This window comes from Dryas octopetala, chromosome 4 (genome assembly GCF_963921425.1).
Source record: "Dryas octopetala chromosome 4, drDryOcto1.1, whole genome shotgun sequence".
In the NCBI taxonomy this organism is placed as follows: domain Eukaryota; kingdom Viridiplantae; phylum Streptophyta; class Magnoliopsida; order Rosales; family Rosaceae; genus Dryas; species Dryas octopetala.
The window spans coordinates 19,085,828-19,101,405 of NC_141369.1; the positions used below are offsets into that span (position 1 = coordinate 19,085,828).

At 39.2% G+C, this 15,578-nt stretch overlaps 2 protein-coding genes across 3 annotated transcripts; both read right to left on the reverse strand.

Annotated features, from left to right (window-relative positions):
• LOC147287720 (leucine-rich repeat receptor-like protein kinase PEPR2) lies at positions 1–5,916 on the reverse strand. Of its 2 annotated transcripts, XR_015121910.1 has the most exons (5): positions 3,805–5,916; positions 3,333–3,717; positions 2,336–3,045; positions 368–895; positions 1–133 (listed from the first exon to the last, which is right to left on the reverse strand). XR_015121910.1 is itself a non-coding variant. In XM_086241742.1 (2 exons), exons 1-2 carry the CDS (start codon positions 5,855–5,857, stop codon positions 3,356–3,358), a joined length of 2,415 nt encoding a protein of 804 aa, XP_086097868.1. In that variant the 5' UTR covers positions 5,858–5,916; the 3' UTR covers positions 3,150–3,355. The 2 variants fall into 2 exon arrangements, 1 of the variants encoding a protein (XP_086097868.1); XM_086241742.1 differs by lacking the exons at positions 1–133; positions 368–895; positions 2,336–3,045 and having other exon boundaries at positions 3,150–3,717.
• A 1,392-nt stretch (positions 5,917–7,308) lies between these two features.
• LOC147287721 (uncharacterized) lies at positions 7,309–10,076 on the reverse strand. Its single transcript, XM_086241744.1, has 3 exons — positions 9,065–10,076; positions 8,033–8,977; positions 7,309–7,945 (listed from the first exon to the last, which is right to left on the reverse strand). Exons 1-3 carry the CDS (start codon positions 9,735–9,737, stop codon positions 7,614–7,616), a joined length of 1,950 nt encoding a protein of 649 aa, XP_086097870.1. The 5' UTR covers positions 9,738–10,076; the 3' UTR covers positions 7,309–7,613.
• Positions 10,077–15,578: the final 5,502 nt, after the last annotated feature.

The following is a 15,578-nucleotide window of genomic DNA, read 5'->3' on the forward strand; positions in this document are numbered from 1 at the left end:
GAATTGAATAACGTACGTGACCATTACTAATCAGTAATCACAAGCATATAGAACAAACCTATCCAATCCAGAAACATTTTTGTTATTGAAACTTGCATCAGCCTCAATGTCGTGCTTGTCCAAATCAAGACACCTGTAAAATGACAAAGAGATGGGAAGTTTGTGTTAGTTAAGTAAAACTAGAACAAAATAAATACAGTATATAACTCTCCCGATCTAAGCAATAGTGAATAATAGTAATTACTGGAATAAGAATACATTGCATGCACGTAATTAAAAATATTATGAAATTCAAAACAGGATTGAACAACGTAGGTGACCATTACTAATCACAAGCAAGCATGCATGTATAGAGAAGGAACCTAACCTATCCACTCCGGGAACATTTGTGTCGATGTCATCATGGTTGTTCAAGAAATTAGGACCTCCAGATAGTGAATAAAGTGCCAAGATCACAGAGGCATTAACAACATTAATTACATTGAGGAACTCACATGACAAAAGCAGAGGAAATATGTTCAAAGTCATAAGTACTGGCAAAATCATAAGTTTCCCTCCCTCCTAAATGGGTCACAAAGCTTGGGAGATGGATACTCTCTAAAGTCTAAAGGAGGATCGAATATCTTCTGAAGCTCATCAAGCACCCGAACCAACCTTGGCATACCATCTTCTTTAATCAATTTGATCATGCATCTCATAAATTCTAACAAGCAATTAAAAGGTCTTAATCATGAACAAGCTTTGAAACTTTTGGTGTGGAGTTTTTCTTTAAACAAGCATTATAGATCATATGGTACCAGTTCCTTTGATTTTTAAAACCTTTAACTTGTACATGTTTACGAAGATTCTTTGTGAACTCAAATATGGTAGAGAAAATACACCAATAATCAGGATCCTGCACAATTTGATAATATATGCACTTCCAGAAAGCTTGAAAAGAGAGACTACAATTTATATATATAGGAAGAAACATCAACGTACAAATAGATAGATCATACAAAGGAATGGAAATTATAATAACTAAGAAAAGCTATGATAGCAAAATAACTAGTGCAGCAACAATTGCAGAGACAGAGTATCCAATCAAGGTTCAACAATGGCAGTATACGTACGAATTATGTTAGTTTTGTAATGTACTTATAGATAGGCCAGAAAGATATCGCACCAGGAAAGCGGAAATGTGAAATAATTACAATCAAATGTCAATGCAACATAATAATCTGGACTATCATATATAATGGTCAGCTCATGAATGACTAATACGTATATGTTACACATAGACATCTAGCACAAGGCTATATGGGAACCTGACTTCAATGTTCTAAGCGCATCAGAAAACAGCTGCCGGAAACAGAGATAAGCCAAAAATCTTAAACTATTCTAAGACATTATGTAAAACTTAAAAAATGAAACTTATCACGGAGGCTTATGCTATAAAATTTAAAATAATGGAAACTCATATTGTGATTCCAGGAGTCCATAAGGAACAGCTTGGTAGTAAATCCAGGGTCATCCCAGGTTTGAGCCTAACCAACGTCCCTTAAATTGCATAGGAAAAAGAAAGTGACTGAAGCAACTTGTAAAGCAATTGAACTCAATACATATAATAGATCTACGATATGCCAACCTCCAAAGAATGATATATGATAACTCACTAAGCAAGAAACATAAGGCGCATAGAAGTAGTTCAGATTTTGGACTTCTTAATTAGTTGATGCCATTACACCATTATAGTCAGACGAGTACAGGTTAAGTAGGTTCTTTTTCACAAAAATAAAGCCATGCTTTCCATTTAGGCAATTCTGGGAATAGATAATCACCAGAGGTACAGAAAATTGTAAATCTTTGTTAATCATACGATCATGCATCTCATGAATTCTTAACAAGCAGAAGATCTTAGTCACCAAAAAGCATCAAACTTTCGGAGCTAGACTCTTTTTGAAACAAGTATTATAGAGATGGCAACAGTATGTTAATTTGATTTTCAGAGACTTTATATAGAGATGCACAAGACTTTGAATCTTACATATGCTGACTAGAATTTCACCAGTTAAATGGTTTTCAAATAATTCAAGGTCATGTAATTTAGTCAGCATTCCTAACTCGCTGGGAATGGTTATTATACTTTCCAACTGAAGGATTTATTTTTCCAAGTTCAGGATCCTGCACGATTTCATAACTGACACTCATCACATTGGCCTCAACAAGTTTTCTTCAGACTCAATTATTGATATATATTATATATATACAATTGATTAAGAAACACGTTTGCCAATACAAAGGGGATAAAGGGGAATTTCATAACCATGAAATGCTAGCATTTTCTAATCCTCACTTGTGGATTGCAACTAATAATTGCTTGACAACATCTCTCATCGTGGGTCTCTTCCTAGGATCTTTATCCGTACATCTCAAAGCCACCAGCAGAACATTGACAACTTGTTCCACGGCATTTGAAGCCCGAAGTTCCTCCACAAGGCTTGTATCAACCATCCTATCAATTTCTTCTGTGATGCTCCACATTGAGCTAACCCATTCTACAATGTTGGTTTGGTCCAAAAAGTTGGAGAAGCTTCCATTTGTAGTGTCCAAGTGCCTCAAGCTGCCAATTTCACACCCCAAATATTGACCAGAAATTCCATACCCAAACAAGTTCAAGGAAACCACAATGAGGGCATTGTCACATATTATTCCTTTCCAGTGGCATGGAGTTGAATCAGAAGCATTCCAGCTTGAGTATATGGAACTAGGCACAGAGGTCCAATGCTTCATGAGTGACAATAGAGTCAACCCATCAGAGAAGCACAACAACCGCAAGAATAAAGGGTACAAACCAAGCTGCATGTTATATATCTAAGTGGAAGAGAAGGAGAGCAAACCACACACTGAGAATAAAAGTTGCTAAAGATGAGCTTTACTTTACCGGTAGTTAACTTATAGCAGCTACGGCCGGTAGAATAAAAAAATACAATCATGCATCTCATGAATCTTCAACAAGCAGAAGATCTTAGTCATCAACAAGCATCAAACTTTCGGAGCTAGATTCTTCATGAAACAAGCATTATAGAGACAGCAACAGTTAATTTGATTTTCAGAGACTTAAATTGTAAATATTTATGATAGTGTTAACAAAAATATGGTAGGAAAAATGCACCAATAATCAGGATCCTCCACAATTTGATAAAATCTACACTTTTAGAGAGCTAGAGAAAATGATGATAAACTCAAGTCTTACTTTCTAACGTATTACATAACTGATCCTAATCTCATCTATTGACTCAATTATTGATATGGTTACTAAGAGAGTACAATTTATGAAGAAACAAATTTACCAGAGTGGAATAGACTGTAAATATCATGAATTTCTAGCATTGTATGCTTGTCTCTTGGGGATTGCATCTAATAATATATTGACAACATCTCTCATCGTGGGTCGCTTGCTAGGATCTTTATCGGTACATATCAAAGCCACCCGAAGCACAACGACAACTTGTTCCACAATATTTGAATCCTGAAGTTCCTCAACAAGGCTTGGATCAACAATACTATCAATTTCTTCCGCGTTGCTCCACATTGACCTAACCCATCCTACAATGTCGGTTTGGTCCATAAATGATGGATCCAATGCCTTCTTTCTAGTTATCAGCTCAAGTAAAACAACCCCATAACTGTACACATCAGATTTCTCAGTACTGTTTGCTGCTCTATATGCATTTTCTGTCACAAACCAAGGAATACCTTATAGTTCACTGCCTACCTGAATATGGAAACATTCATAACCACAACAAAATTTAGAAGAATTACCTGGAGCAATATATCCAGTTGTACCCACAACTGAGATGGGAGTCGTTGAAGTAGAAGACTGATCCAAAAGCTTAGCAATACCAAAATCAGCAACATGAGGCTCCATCTCAGAGTCTAAGAGAATGTTCCTCGGTTTGATGTCTCGATGCAACATAGGGCGACCACAATCATGATGAATATATGCCAACCCATATGCAGTTCCAAGTGCTATCTTGTAGCGGACACTCCACTCAAGATTTGGAGGGGCATTAATTCCATGCAAAACATCATGAAGGCTCCCATTCTCCATGTAACTATACAAGATTAAACCGTAGTCTGTACTAAACCAGAAGTCTATGAATTGAACCAGATTTCGGTGCCTAATCTTCCCAAGCGTTTGAATTTCACTAATCATGGTCAAACGCCTTCCTTCATGCCCTGCAAATAGAATCCTCTTGACAGCAAAATCTCTGTATGGACCCAATGAGGCCTTATAAACAGTCCCATGGGCACCTCTCCCAATGATATATTGATCATTAAAGTATTCTGTAGCCTCCATTACTCTGAAGAGTAAGGAAGACGGCCCCTCTCGAACAGATTCCTCAACGTCCTGCTTAGTCAATTTGCACAAGAGAGACGCATAAAACCATGCAGAAAGCACAAGAACAACAAATATCGAAAATCCCAGGAATATAAATGCAACATATATCCAAAATGCAGTTTGTTCTTTGCTAAGGCTTTGCTGATCAGTTGATTGACTTTGATGAGGCTTAGAATTGTTGTTTCCTATACAAGTTAAGCCACATAGGTATGGATTGCCAACAAATGAAAATGGGGATGAGTTCAACAGGTACCTCAAAGTCTCTGGGGGTGATCCTGAGAAGTTATTGTATGAAACATTAACTTCAACTAGTGAATACATCTCATCAAGAGCTTTTAAAGTCCCTGACATATAGTTTTTAGATATATCTAGCCCCTCTAGACTTACCAACTTCCCTAGCTCTGAAGGAATCTGACCTGTCAATGCATTATTGCTAAGATTCAATGAATAAAACATACTCTGAAATTCCCCAATTGACGAAGGAATTACACCACTCAACAAATTTCCACCTAGTTGTAGCTCTGAAAGCTGACCAAATTCTGACAAGAAAGGTGGAATGCGGCCAGTGAACTTGTTGTCACTTAAACCCAATCCTGATAAATTTCTCCAACTTGTGAAACTCGATGGAATGGAGCCATTCAGCAAATTGGATCCCACATTAAACAATTCCATTTTGGTACAATTTGAAAGGTGAACAGGCAAAGGACCCTCCAAATTGTTTTGAAAAAGAATCAACATTTGAAGCTCTGTAAGATTCCCTAGCTCCTGTGGTATGACTCCAGTTAACTTGTTCATGGAAAAATTGATGGCTGTGAGATTGCTACAGTTTCCCAAGCTTGATGGAATCCCTCCTCTAATCTCATTGTTGCTGATGTCCATATATGAAAGGTTTGGATTTGCAAAATGTGGAAGAACCCCAGTGATGTAATTATGTTTGAGGCTCAGCCTCCTGAGAGAAGAACAACTTCCAAGACCAGAAGGTATGCTACCTTCAAATTGATTGAAACTCATATCCAACACCCTTAACTGCTTTCCATAGCAAAGATTTGGAGGGATTTTACCGGTGAACTTATTATGAAAAACATTTAACCACATTAAACTGCTGTTAATCCCTAGACCTTGAGGCATGTCTCCAAAAAACAAGTTGGAGCTCAAATCAACAGTGTGCAAGTGCCTCAAGCTGCCAATTTCAGACCCTAATGGACCAGAAATTCCATACCCAGAAAAATTTAAGGAAACCACATTGCGGGCAGTGTCACATTCTATTCCTACCCATTTGCATGGAGTAGAATCAGAAGCATTCCATCCTGAAGACATGGAATTAGGCACAGATGTCCAGTGCTTCAAGAGTGACAACAGAGCCACCCCATCCGAACTCAAACTAGAGGCAGTACTACTCATGGACACAGAGAAGCACAACAATAACAACAACAACAACGACAACGACAACAAATGGTACAGAGCAAGCTGCATGTTATCTAAGTGCAAGAGAAGGAGAGCAATTCCCACACAATCAGAAGAGAAGTTGGCCGGTAAAGATGGTTTTACCGGTCGTTATGGCAGCTATCCAGCATGTGCATGGTGGTTGAACTGGCATTTGCACTCTCTAAATCTTCAGACAGAGAGAGAGTACGAAATTAAAATTGGAGAGCGTGGTTATGTTGGATTGAGCTGAGTTACAGTGCCGATTGAAGAAATCTAGGCATTCATCTCAAAACCAATTGGCAATGAGAGAAGTAGCTCAAACCCTTATAAGTCATTAGCAAGGCCCTCACATCTTCAATGTGCGATTTCTCTCAACACGCCCCCGCACGTGTGGCGTCATTTAAGTCTAACACGTGGACAATTTATATTGGGTGACGTGGGAGCACGTGTGGCCGTTAGGCGCATCACGTGGATAACCTGCTCTGATACCATGAAGAAATCTAGGCATCCAACCCAAAACCAATTGGCAATGAGAGGAGTAGCTCAAATCCTTATAAATCACTAACAAGGCCCTCACATCTTCAATGTGCGATTTCTCTCAACACCGATGAGGCTGAGTCACAAAGACGCGGTACATAGAGAGACCACGTAGCAAGAGAGGACTTAACTAAAGATGCTCTTCTAATAAAGACATAAGGTGGACCCAAAGAATGTAATCCACTAATCCTCCAATAAATCTCAACTTGAGTCCAAATACAGATCACCTCTTTCTATTGACAAATTAAAACAAAACAAAAAAATATATATTAAACCAAGTTTTCCAAGAGGCTGGTTTGGCATGCCCCAGTTTTCCACAAGAAAGAAGCGTTGGAGTAATGCATGGAATGTTACTTTCGGAACTGGGCTCTTCATAATGATGGTAAAATTTAATTTGGTAGTTATGGCAGCTATCCAGCATGTGCATGGCACGTTGAATTGTGGTGCCAATGAGGCTGAGTCATAAGGACGCGGTCCCTGGTCTCTCTGGTCTCTCATCTTTACCCCACACGGAGAGACCACGTAGCAAGAAAGGACTTGACTTTTGCAACAAATGATCAAGATGGTTTGATGTCTCACTAAGCAAGAAACACAAGGCACATAGAAGTAGTTCAGATTTTGGACTTCTTAATTAGTTGATGCCATTACACCATTATAGTCAGACGAGTACAGGTTAATTAAGTAGGTTCTTTTTCACAAAAATAAGCCATGCTTTCCATTTAGGCAATTCTGGGAATAGTTAATCACCAGAGGTACAGAAAATTGTAAATCTTTGTTAATCATACGATCATGCATCTCATGAATTCTTAACAAGCAGAAGATCTTACTCACCAAAAAGCATCAAACTTTCGGAGCTAGACTCTTTTTGAAACAAGCATTATAGAGATGGCAACAGTTAATTTGATTTTCAGAGACTTTATATAGAGATGCACAAGACTTTGAATCTTACATATGCTGACTAGAATTTCACCAGTTAAATGGTTTTCAAATAATTCAAGGTCATGTAATTTAGTCAGCATTCCTAACTGGCTCGGATTGGTTATTATACTTTCCAAATGAAGGATTTATTTTTCCAAGTTCAGGATCCTGCACAATTTCATAACTGATCGACACTAATCACATTGGCCTCAAGAAGTTTTCTTCAGACTCAATTATTGATATATATATATATATATATATATATACAATTTATGAAGAAACACATTTGCCAATACAAAGGGGATAAAGGGGAATTTCATAACCATGAAATGCTAGCATTTTCTAATCCTCACTTGTGGATTGCAACTAATAATTGCTTGACAACATCTCTCATCGTGGGTCTCTTCCTAGGATCTTTATCCGTACATCTCAAAGCCACCAGCAGAACATTGACAACTTGTTCCACGGCATTTGAAGCCCGAAGTTCCTCCACAAGGCTTGTATCAACAATCCTATCAATGTCTTCTGTGATGCTCCACATTGAGCTAACCCATTCTACAATGTTGGTTTGGTCCAAAAATGATGGATCCAATGCCTTCTTTCTAGTTACCAGCTCAAGTAAAACAACCCCATAACTGTACACATCAGATTTCTCGGTCTTTGCCGCCATGAATGCAGTTTCTGTCACAAACCACAAAAAAACATTTAGTTCATTGTCTACATGAATATGGAAACATTTATAACCAAAACAAAATTTAGAAGAATTACCTGGTGCAAAATATCCAACTGTACCCACAATTGAGGTAGACATCGAAGTAGAAGACTGATCCAAAAGTTTAGCACTACCAAAATCAGCAACATGAGGCTCCATCTCAGAGTCTAAGAGAATGTTCATCGGTTTGATGTCTTGATGCACGATAGGGAAATCAAAATCATAATGGAGATATGCCAAGGCATGTGCAGTTCCAAGTGCTATCTTGTACCGGACACTCCACTTGAGAGTTGGTGGAGGATAAATTTCATGTAAAACATCCTGAAGGCTCCCATTTTCCATGTAACTGAACAAGATTAAACCGTAGTCCTTTATAAACCAGAAGTCTTTTAGTTTAACCAGATTCCGGTGCACTATCTTTCCAAGGATTTGGGTTTCTCTAACCATGCTCAAGCGCCTTCCTCTATGCCCTACAAATGCAACCTTCTTGACAGCAAAATCTTTGTATGGACTCAATGTGGCCTTATAAACAGTTCCATGGGCTTGTCTCCCAATGATATATCGATCATTAAAGTTTTCTGTTGCCTCCATTACTTTGTTGAGTAAAAAAGACGGCCTCTCACAAGCAGTGAACTCAACATCCTGCCTAGCATTTGATGTTCCTCTCTTGGGGACTGCTTGTAATAACAGCTGCTTGACAACACCTCTCATCGTGGGTCTCTTGCTAGGATCTTTATTAGTACATCTCAAAGCCACCAGAAGAACAACAACAACTTGTTTAATGATATTTGAATCCCGAAGTTCCTCCACAAGGCTTGAATCAACAATCTTATCAATTTCTTCTGCGTTGCTCCACATTGAACTTACCCATCCTACAAGGTCGGTTTGCTCCATAAATGATGGATCCAATGCCTTCTTTCTAGTTATCAACTCAAGTAAAACAACCCCATAACTGTACACATCAGATTTCTCAGTGCTATTTGCAGCTCTATATATATTTTCTGTCATAAACCAATGAAAACATTTTAGTTCACTGTCTAGTTGAATATGGAAACATTCATAATCAAAACCAAATTCAAAAGAATTACCTGGTGCAATATATCCAATTGTACCCACAACTGATGAGATGGGCGTCCTTGAAGTAGAAGACTGATCCAAAAGTTTAGCAATACCAAAATCAGCAACATGAGCCTCCATCTCAGAATCTAAGAGAATGTTGCTTGGTTTGATGTCTCGATGCAATATAGGGGGATCACAAATATGATGGATAAATGCCAACCCATATGCAGTTCCAAGTGCTATCTTGTAGCGGATACTCAACTCAAGAGTTGGAAGGGGATTAATTCCATGCAAAACATCATGAAGGCTCCCATTTTCCATGTACCTATACAAGATTAAACCGTACTCCTGTCTAAACCAGAAGGCTATGAATTCAACCAGATTCCGGTGCCTAATTTTCCCAATCGTTTCAATTTCACTAACCATGGTCAAACGCCTTCCTTCATGACCTGCAAATACAATCCGCTTGACAGCAAAGTCTCCGTATGAAAGTGAGGCCTTATAAACAGTTCCATGGGCACCTCTCCCAATGATATATTGATCATTAAAGTGTTGTGTAGCCTCCATTACTTTCTTGAGTAAGGAAGACGAACCCTCTCGATGCTTGAGGCCCCATCTCCGCCAGAGAGCAAATAAAATAAACAAACAAATAGTTATCAAAAATGCCAAGAAGAAGGAAATTACAATTGGTGCTTTCCTCATTTGTTGCGAATTGGTTACTTGACTTTCATAAGGCTTAGAATTCTATTTCAGAGGAGTGCAACAAATAACAACAACAAATGGTACAGAAGAAGCTGCATATATGTTATCTAAGTGGAAGAGAAGGAGCGCACACTGAGAAGAAATGTTGGTAAAGATGAGTATTACCCGGTAGTTATGGCAGTTAGCTACTTCAGCTGGCAGGATGATCCAGCATGTGCATGGCGGTTGAATTGGCCTTTGCACTCTCTGAAATGGGTTGTAAACAGAGTTTAAAAAAGGAGAGCGTGGCTTTGTTAGCTTCAGTTAAGTTTTTGACCCAGTAAATAGATTTGAGCTGAGTTATGAGGATGCGGTCCTTATGATCTTTACTACTACTACTCCACACGGAGACACCAGACACCACGTAGCCAGGAAACGTCTGCAACCATGCTTTCTTTTTTCTGGGTAAGTTACGTGAGAATTAAGAACGAGAAAATGAAAGAAATTTAATCACGATAAGAGACCCTGAAGGGACGGGATATGATATTAGTGAATAGAAAACGACAAAATGAGTGAACGAACAAATGGGCCGAGTTGGCCAGGTGGAAAAGCTTGCATAAATCAGACCAAAGAAAACAAAAAATGAAAGTCTGAAGGAAGAGTTTGCATAATTTACTCAAAAGAAAATGTTAAACCCAAAATGCATCAGAGTTGACAAGTCTAATACCTCAAAAGGACCGTCACTATGTGCATTCACTCACATGAGAAGGAGATGCTAGTGCCGATGACTTGACTAACGAAATGCATGCATACTATCTATCATAAGGAACAGAGTATATCCCCTTCAAGCTACATTGGCAGTGGAGACAGCATTGTTGGGCCCCACAGGTGGGGTGCTGTGGAGTCTAATTTTTCCACCCAATTTAAGTGGCTTTCATTATGCCAGGTCACCCACAAGTTGGAGAAGCTTCCATTTGTAGGAGGGTGTATTCAATTAGGATTTTAAATAACTTTGGTGAAATTAAAAAGTCTGGTGGTATTCAATCAAAACTTTTAAAGAGTTTATAAAAGTCTGGTGGTATTCAATCAATATTTTTAAAAAGTCTATGGTATTCAATTAAGACTTTTAGAGAGTCTATAAAAGTGACATGGTATTCAAAAAGTCATTGACTTTATTAAATGATAGACTTTAAAAGATTTTCATGGATTTTGTATTGTAAATTATGTTATATTAAAGTCAATAATTCTCCAGCGTTCCCCCTGCAGATTTCAAAGGATTTCAAATATTAAAAAGCTATTAAAAAAGTGGTATTTATTTATTTTTTAAAGAGTAATGCTAAACCCCCTGATCTTATTTTTTCACCTACCTCTTAATTTATTTTTTTCTAATTACTATATCCTCTTATATTAATTTTCTTTTTCTCTTATATTAATTTTCTTTTTTTCTTATATTTAATTGACTTCTCATCCTGTGTTGGAACCAATAGCGTTGACACAATGCAATGTAACAGCAAGATATTCAAACCAACCACTTCACAGTCTTTAAGTACTTAACAAAATCACAAGATTATATATTCATAATTTGAGAAATAATATTACCACCACATCAGATAATGTTCTCAACCTGTCAATTCAATTAGACAAATTTTAACAATTAGTTAAAACACAATATTTGACAGTCTAACAACATAAAAACACAAAATTCAGAACACTTGCAATAAATTATGGAACAAAATAATTTAGGTCCCTACAATTCTAGCCCCAACTTTTTATATTGTTTGCAATATTAGGACAATTTATAACACATGCATCTCGGTCTTGAAGCTCATCCCCATTCTACTCACTCACGGAGGACAAAAAAATAAAAAACATATTGGAGAAATCCTAAAATAAATAATAAAAAATTATATCAAAGTTATTAGAAATCTATAAAAATCCTTCAAAATCTATGAGAAAAGTCAGGGAAACTCTAATAGAATTCTGTCAAAGTCTATGTGGAGTTTATAAAAGTCATTAAAAATCCATTAACTCTACCAAAGTCAATGACTTTTAAAAACTCTACAAAAGTCCATTAAAATCTTAATTGAATACACCCCCCGTAGTGTCCGAGTGCCTCAAGCTGCCAATTTCAGACCCCAATTGACCAGAAATTCCATACCCAAACAAGTTCAAGGAAACCATATTGAGGGCATTGTCATATATTGACAACATCTCCCATCGTAGGTCTCTTGCTAGGATCTTTATCAGTACATCTCAAAGCCACTAAAAGAACATCGACAACTTGTTCCACGACATTATAGAAGTTGGGGTTGTGACTTAAGGAGAGATGTAATAGACTCTGAAAGAGACTGGAATAAAAGATACTTGGTGAAAGAAAAAAATGAGAACTTACTCAAAAGAAAGGACAAAATAATGGTAGTTCAATAGAAAGGTTTGCTTAATTTACTCAAAAGAAAATGGCAAAATGAGAGTAAATATGATGGAAAAGTTTGCATGATTAACTCAAAAGAAAATGACAAAATGAGAGTAAGCCTAATGGAAAAGTCGGCATTATTCACTCAAAAGAAAATGTTAGACCCAAAATACATGGTTGTGGGTCCCACCTCATGTGAGAGGTGCCCCACTGGGGCACGCCCCATACAAGATTTATCCCTGCCACTACTTCAAAAATCATGTTCCCATTGGGTGGTTTCCCGCTAGAACAGTTTCAAATCAATTTTTTCAATGTAACTATTTCAATAAGTAGCCATACGTAAACACAGTTCTCTCTTGTTCATTGTTTTTTTTTTCACTTTTTATTTATGTCTTCACACCCTATATCAAGGAAAACATGAAAATATTGTGATTTCCTAAGTTTTCACATCCTAGCTACTAAACTTTATGCCAGGAAATATAGAACAACCTTCAGATGATTGGTTGAAATATATAAGTGAATTAATTAAACCTATATAGATTAACATGTAAGGTGGCAAGATGTCCATAAAGATCGGCATTCCTAATTGTGATGTACAAGCAATTTATAAGTAAGGAAAGCATAAAAATTACCAATCATAAAAGGAACAACAACATACACAAGTCACAAGAAACACTTATATCGCCAGAAACCCAGATGGAAAAAATGAAGCAACTTATGTTCCAACAAGCGCCCCATAAATGAAAAGCAAGAAGCTGATGCATTTGACTCGCTGACATTAGATAACAGAGTTCTGAAAACATGAATGGTTGAAGGTGACCAGAGGCATTAGCAATTAATCAGGTTGGTGACTTCAGGAGAGTCCATGCCAGCACTCAGGTACATGCTTGAACACATTTAAACATACGGTCCTCCGCTACCTTAGTGTCCTAATTAATGCTTGCAGTTCAATGAATATATAAAAGCTGTGCATAAAAAACAAAACGGAAGATCAACCATAACAAAATTCTAAAAGGATATTGCATTCTCATTCGTACAAAATCAGGACTGGTGATAACAGCACCCTGCAAATTGTGGTGTATATTGGTGGCCCTGTTTAAATCCTGCATTTGGTTATGCATAAATCCTTTAAGCAAATATAGAACAAGGCCAGGTACTCAGAATTTGATTGTGATTCCAAGAGTCCATATGGAACAGTCCAGTGGTAAATCCAGCTGCTTGCAAGGGCCATCCGGTCATCCCAGGTTTGAGCCTAACCAGTGTCCCTTAAATTGCCTAGGAAAAAGAAAGTGACTCAAGCAACTTGTAAAGCAATTGAACTCACAACATATATTAGATATCTGATAAGTCAACCACCAAGAAATAATATATGATAACTGTGAGAATATGGAGTGTGTCCTCCCACCTTGAAAATTATAGCCTTGTATAAGTGCTTATACGGATCTTAGGCCTCTCCTATTGCCTATTAGTTTTGGGTTAAACGCTCTAATTCCTTCATGGTACCAGGGTCAGGAGACCTATGTGCTCCACGTCAACCAATGAACAGATTACAGAAAATTTTATATCTTACTTAATCAATATGAAGTTAATTTGATTTTCAGAGGCTTAAACTGGTAAATATTTATTGTAGTGTTTGTTTGTGGGAAAATCCACATCAATCCGAACAGCCAGTCACAGCTCGACACGTGGCTGGTCAAACATCCACCTCGGAGTCAATTCTCAGTGGTCAAACTTTGACTTCCACGTCATCATTGATCAGCACTTCCTCTATCAGCTCAGACCGGATCTCCACACCGCCCCTCCTTGTTCGGTCCGAACCGAACCGATGATCTTCCATGGGATCGAGTGTCCATCTCCCCACGATCATCCCGGCTCGGCTCGGCTCGGCACAAGAGATGGCTTCCTTCCGAGTTCTGGCGTCGACCAGTTAGGGCTCGGAAAGACTCCAATCTATGGACCGGCTCGGCCTGGAATCCCATGTCCGATCCGACCACATATGGACTTCGTGTCTTCGCATGGGAACGTGTGTTCGTATCGGCTCGGCTCGGCTCTCCGCCGCCATTCCCAGGAAGATCACGCCAGGATGTACAACCACACTTAAATGCACCTGACACATTCTTCTGACAGATAGAATATCAGGCCTGCATTCATGAATGTTGGAGCAGTCTATCTGAACCCTCCAACCTTGCATTTAATGGAGCATTCAATGCAGCATTGAATGCTGAGGAAGCAAGCAGCTGAGCATGCAACTAGGTCTGACCAGGTGCGTGGGTCTCTGGCAACCATTCATTCACATGCAGGTATCTTACTCATTAAGGTTTCCTTTGCTTATATATACCAAGTCATATGTGCAAAATGAGGCATCGGGTAAGCTACGGATATACAGGAAAAACACTTGCATTCCCATCCACAAAAGAGCCTACCTAACTTGCTGAGAATAACCCAGAACATTTGCCTTGTTCTTCCCATTCTCCCAAGTTCTTCCTTTGTTCTTCCTTATCCACCATCAAACATCACCACTGATTTCATCATCGGAGTGTGTTTGGCTGGTACCACACCGGTCCATCTCCTTTGATCTTGTTTTTGTCTGCAGGAAGATCTCAACCAGTATCCACTTCATCATCCAGCGAAGCACCTGATCAGCCAGATCATCTTATCTAAGTTGTTGCATCTACCCTACGAGAATTTGCATCAACAGATTGGCGCCGTCTGTGGGAAGATCGACTTCAGCCGTTGTGCTCATCACTGCAAGCGCTGAGCTCTTCCTTCAAACAAGTCATCATGGCTACCGTCTATCGGGACACCAGTTCTTCTTCAGGAGCGTCTCAGAATGATGAACAACATCAGCCTGAGACACCTGAGAAAACGAGGGGAGCACAACTCCCCAGAACACCAAAGTCCAAAGGCTCCTCCAAAATCCGAGCCGCTCACAAACTCCTTAAGGAGAGTCAGCGACACCTGGCCGCTGAGAATGCACTCCTGAAGCAGAATAACGAGCTGCTCGCAAAACAGGCCGAGCTGGCCGGGGAACTTGCACGCCATCGTGCTCAGCTCGAGAACAGTGGGGGATCGGGTTTCCGATCGCGCCGGACCCGAACCGAGCAGGAGGTCCTTTCACCGTCTCCTTCTCGGCAAAGCATTCCTGCCGAGCCGAACGACCAGACCGATCGGCAGGATTCTGATTACGTCTTCCCGGGCTTCGGAGACATGCCCCCGGCCGAACAGGCCGAATGCCTGAACGCCCACCGTCTTCTTCAGCAAAAACAGGCGGCTTTCGGGAAGCATGCCCCCAGGAACTCGGGCGGAAACCGTGCCGACCCGAATACAAACCGACGACCCCCGGCCCAATCAAGATTGGGGGCCAACAGTCCGGCCGGTTCAACTGAAACCAGGGGCCCGATTCGGGATAGACTCGGCCCTATCGCCAACCAGGATCCTTCCCCATCAGG

Coding starts and splice junctions, on each gene's coding strand:
- LOC147287720 (XM_086241742.1), bottom strand. CDS start 5,857: ATGCAGCTTGCTCTGTACCATTTGTTGTCGTTGTCGTTGTTGTTGTTG. Junction 3,718..3,804: donor AACTGGATATATTGCTCCAG/GTAATTCTTCTA, acceptor GGTTTGTGACAG/AAAATGCATATAGAGCAGCA.
- LOC147287721 (XM_086241744.1), bottom strand. CDS start 9,737: ATGAGGAAAGCACCAATTGTAATTTCCTTCTTCTTGGCATTTTTGATA. Junction 8,978..9,064: donor AATTGGATATATTGCACCAG/GTAATTCTTTTG, acceptor GGTTTATGACAG/AAAATATATATAGAGCTGCA. Junction 7,946..8,032: donor AGTTGGATATTTTGCACCAG/GTAATTCTTCTA, acceptor GGTTTGTGACAG/AAACTGCATTCATGGCGGCA.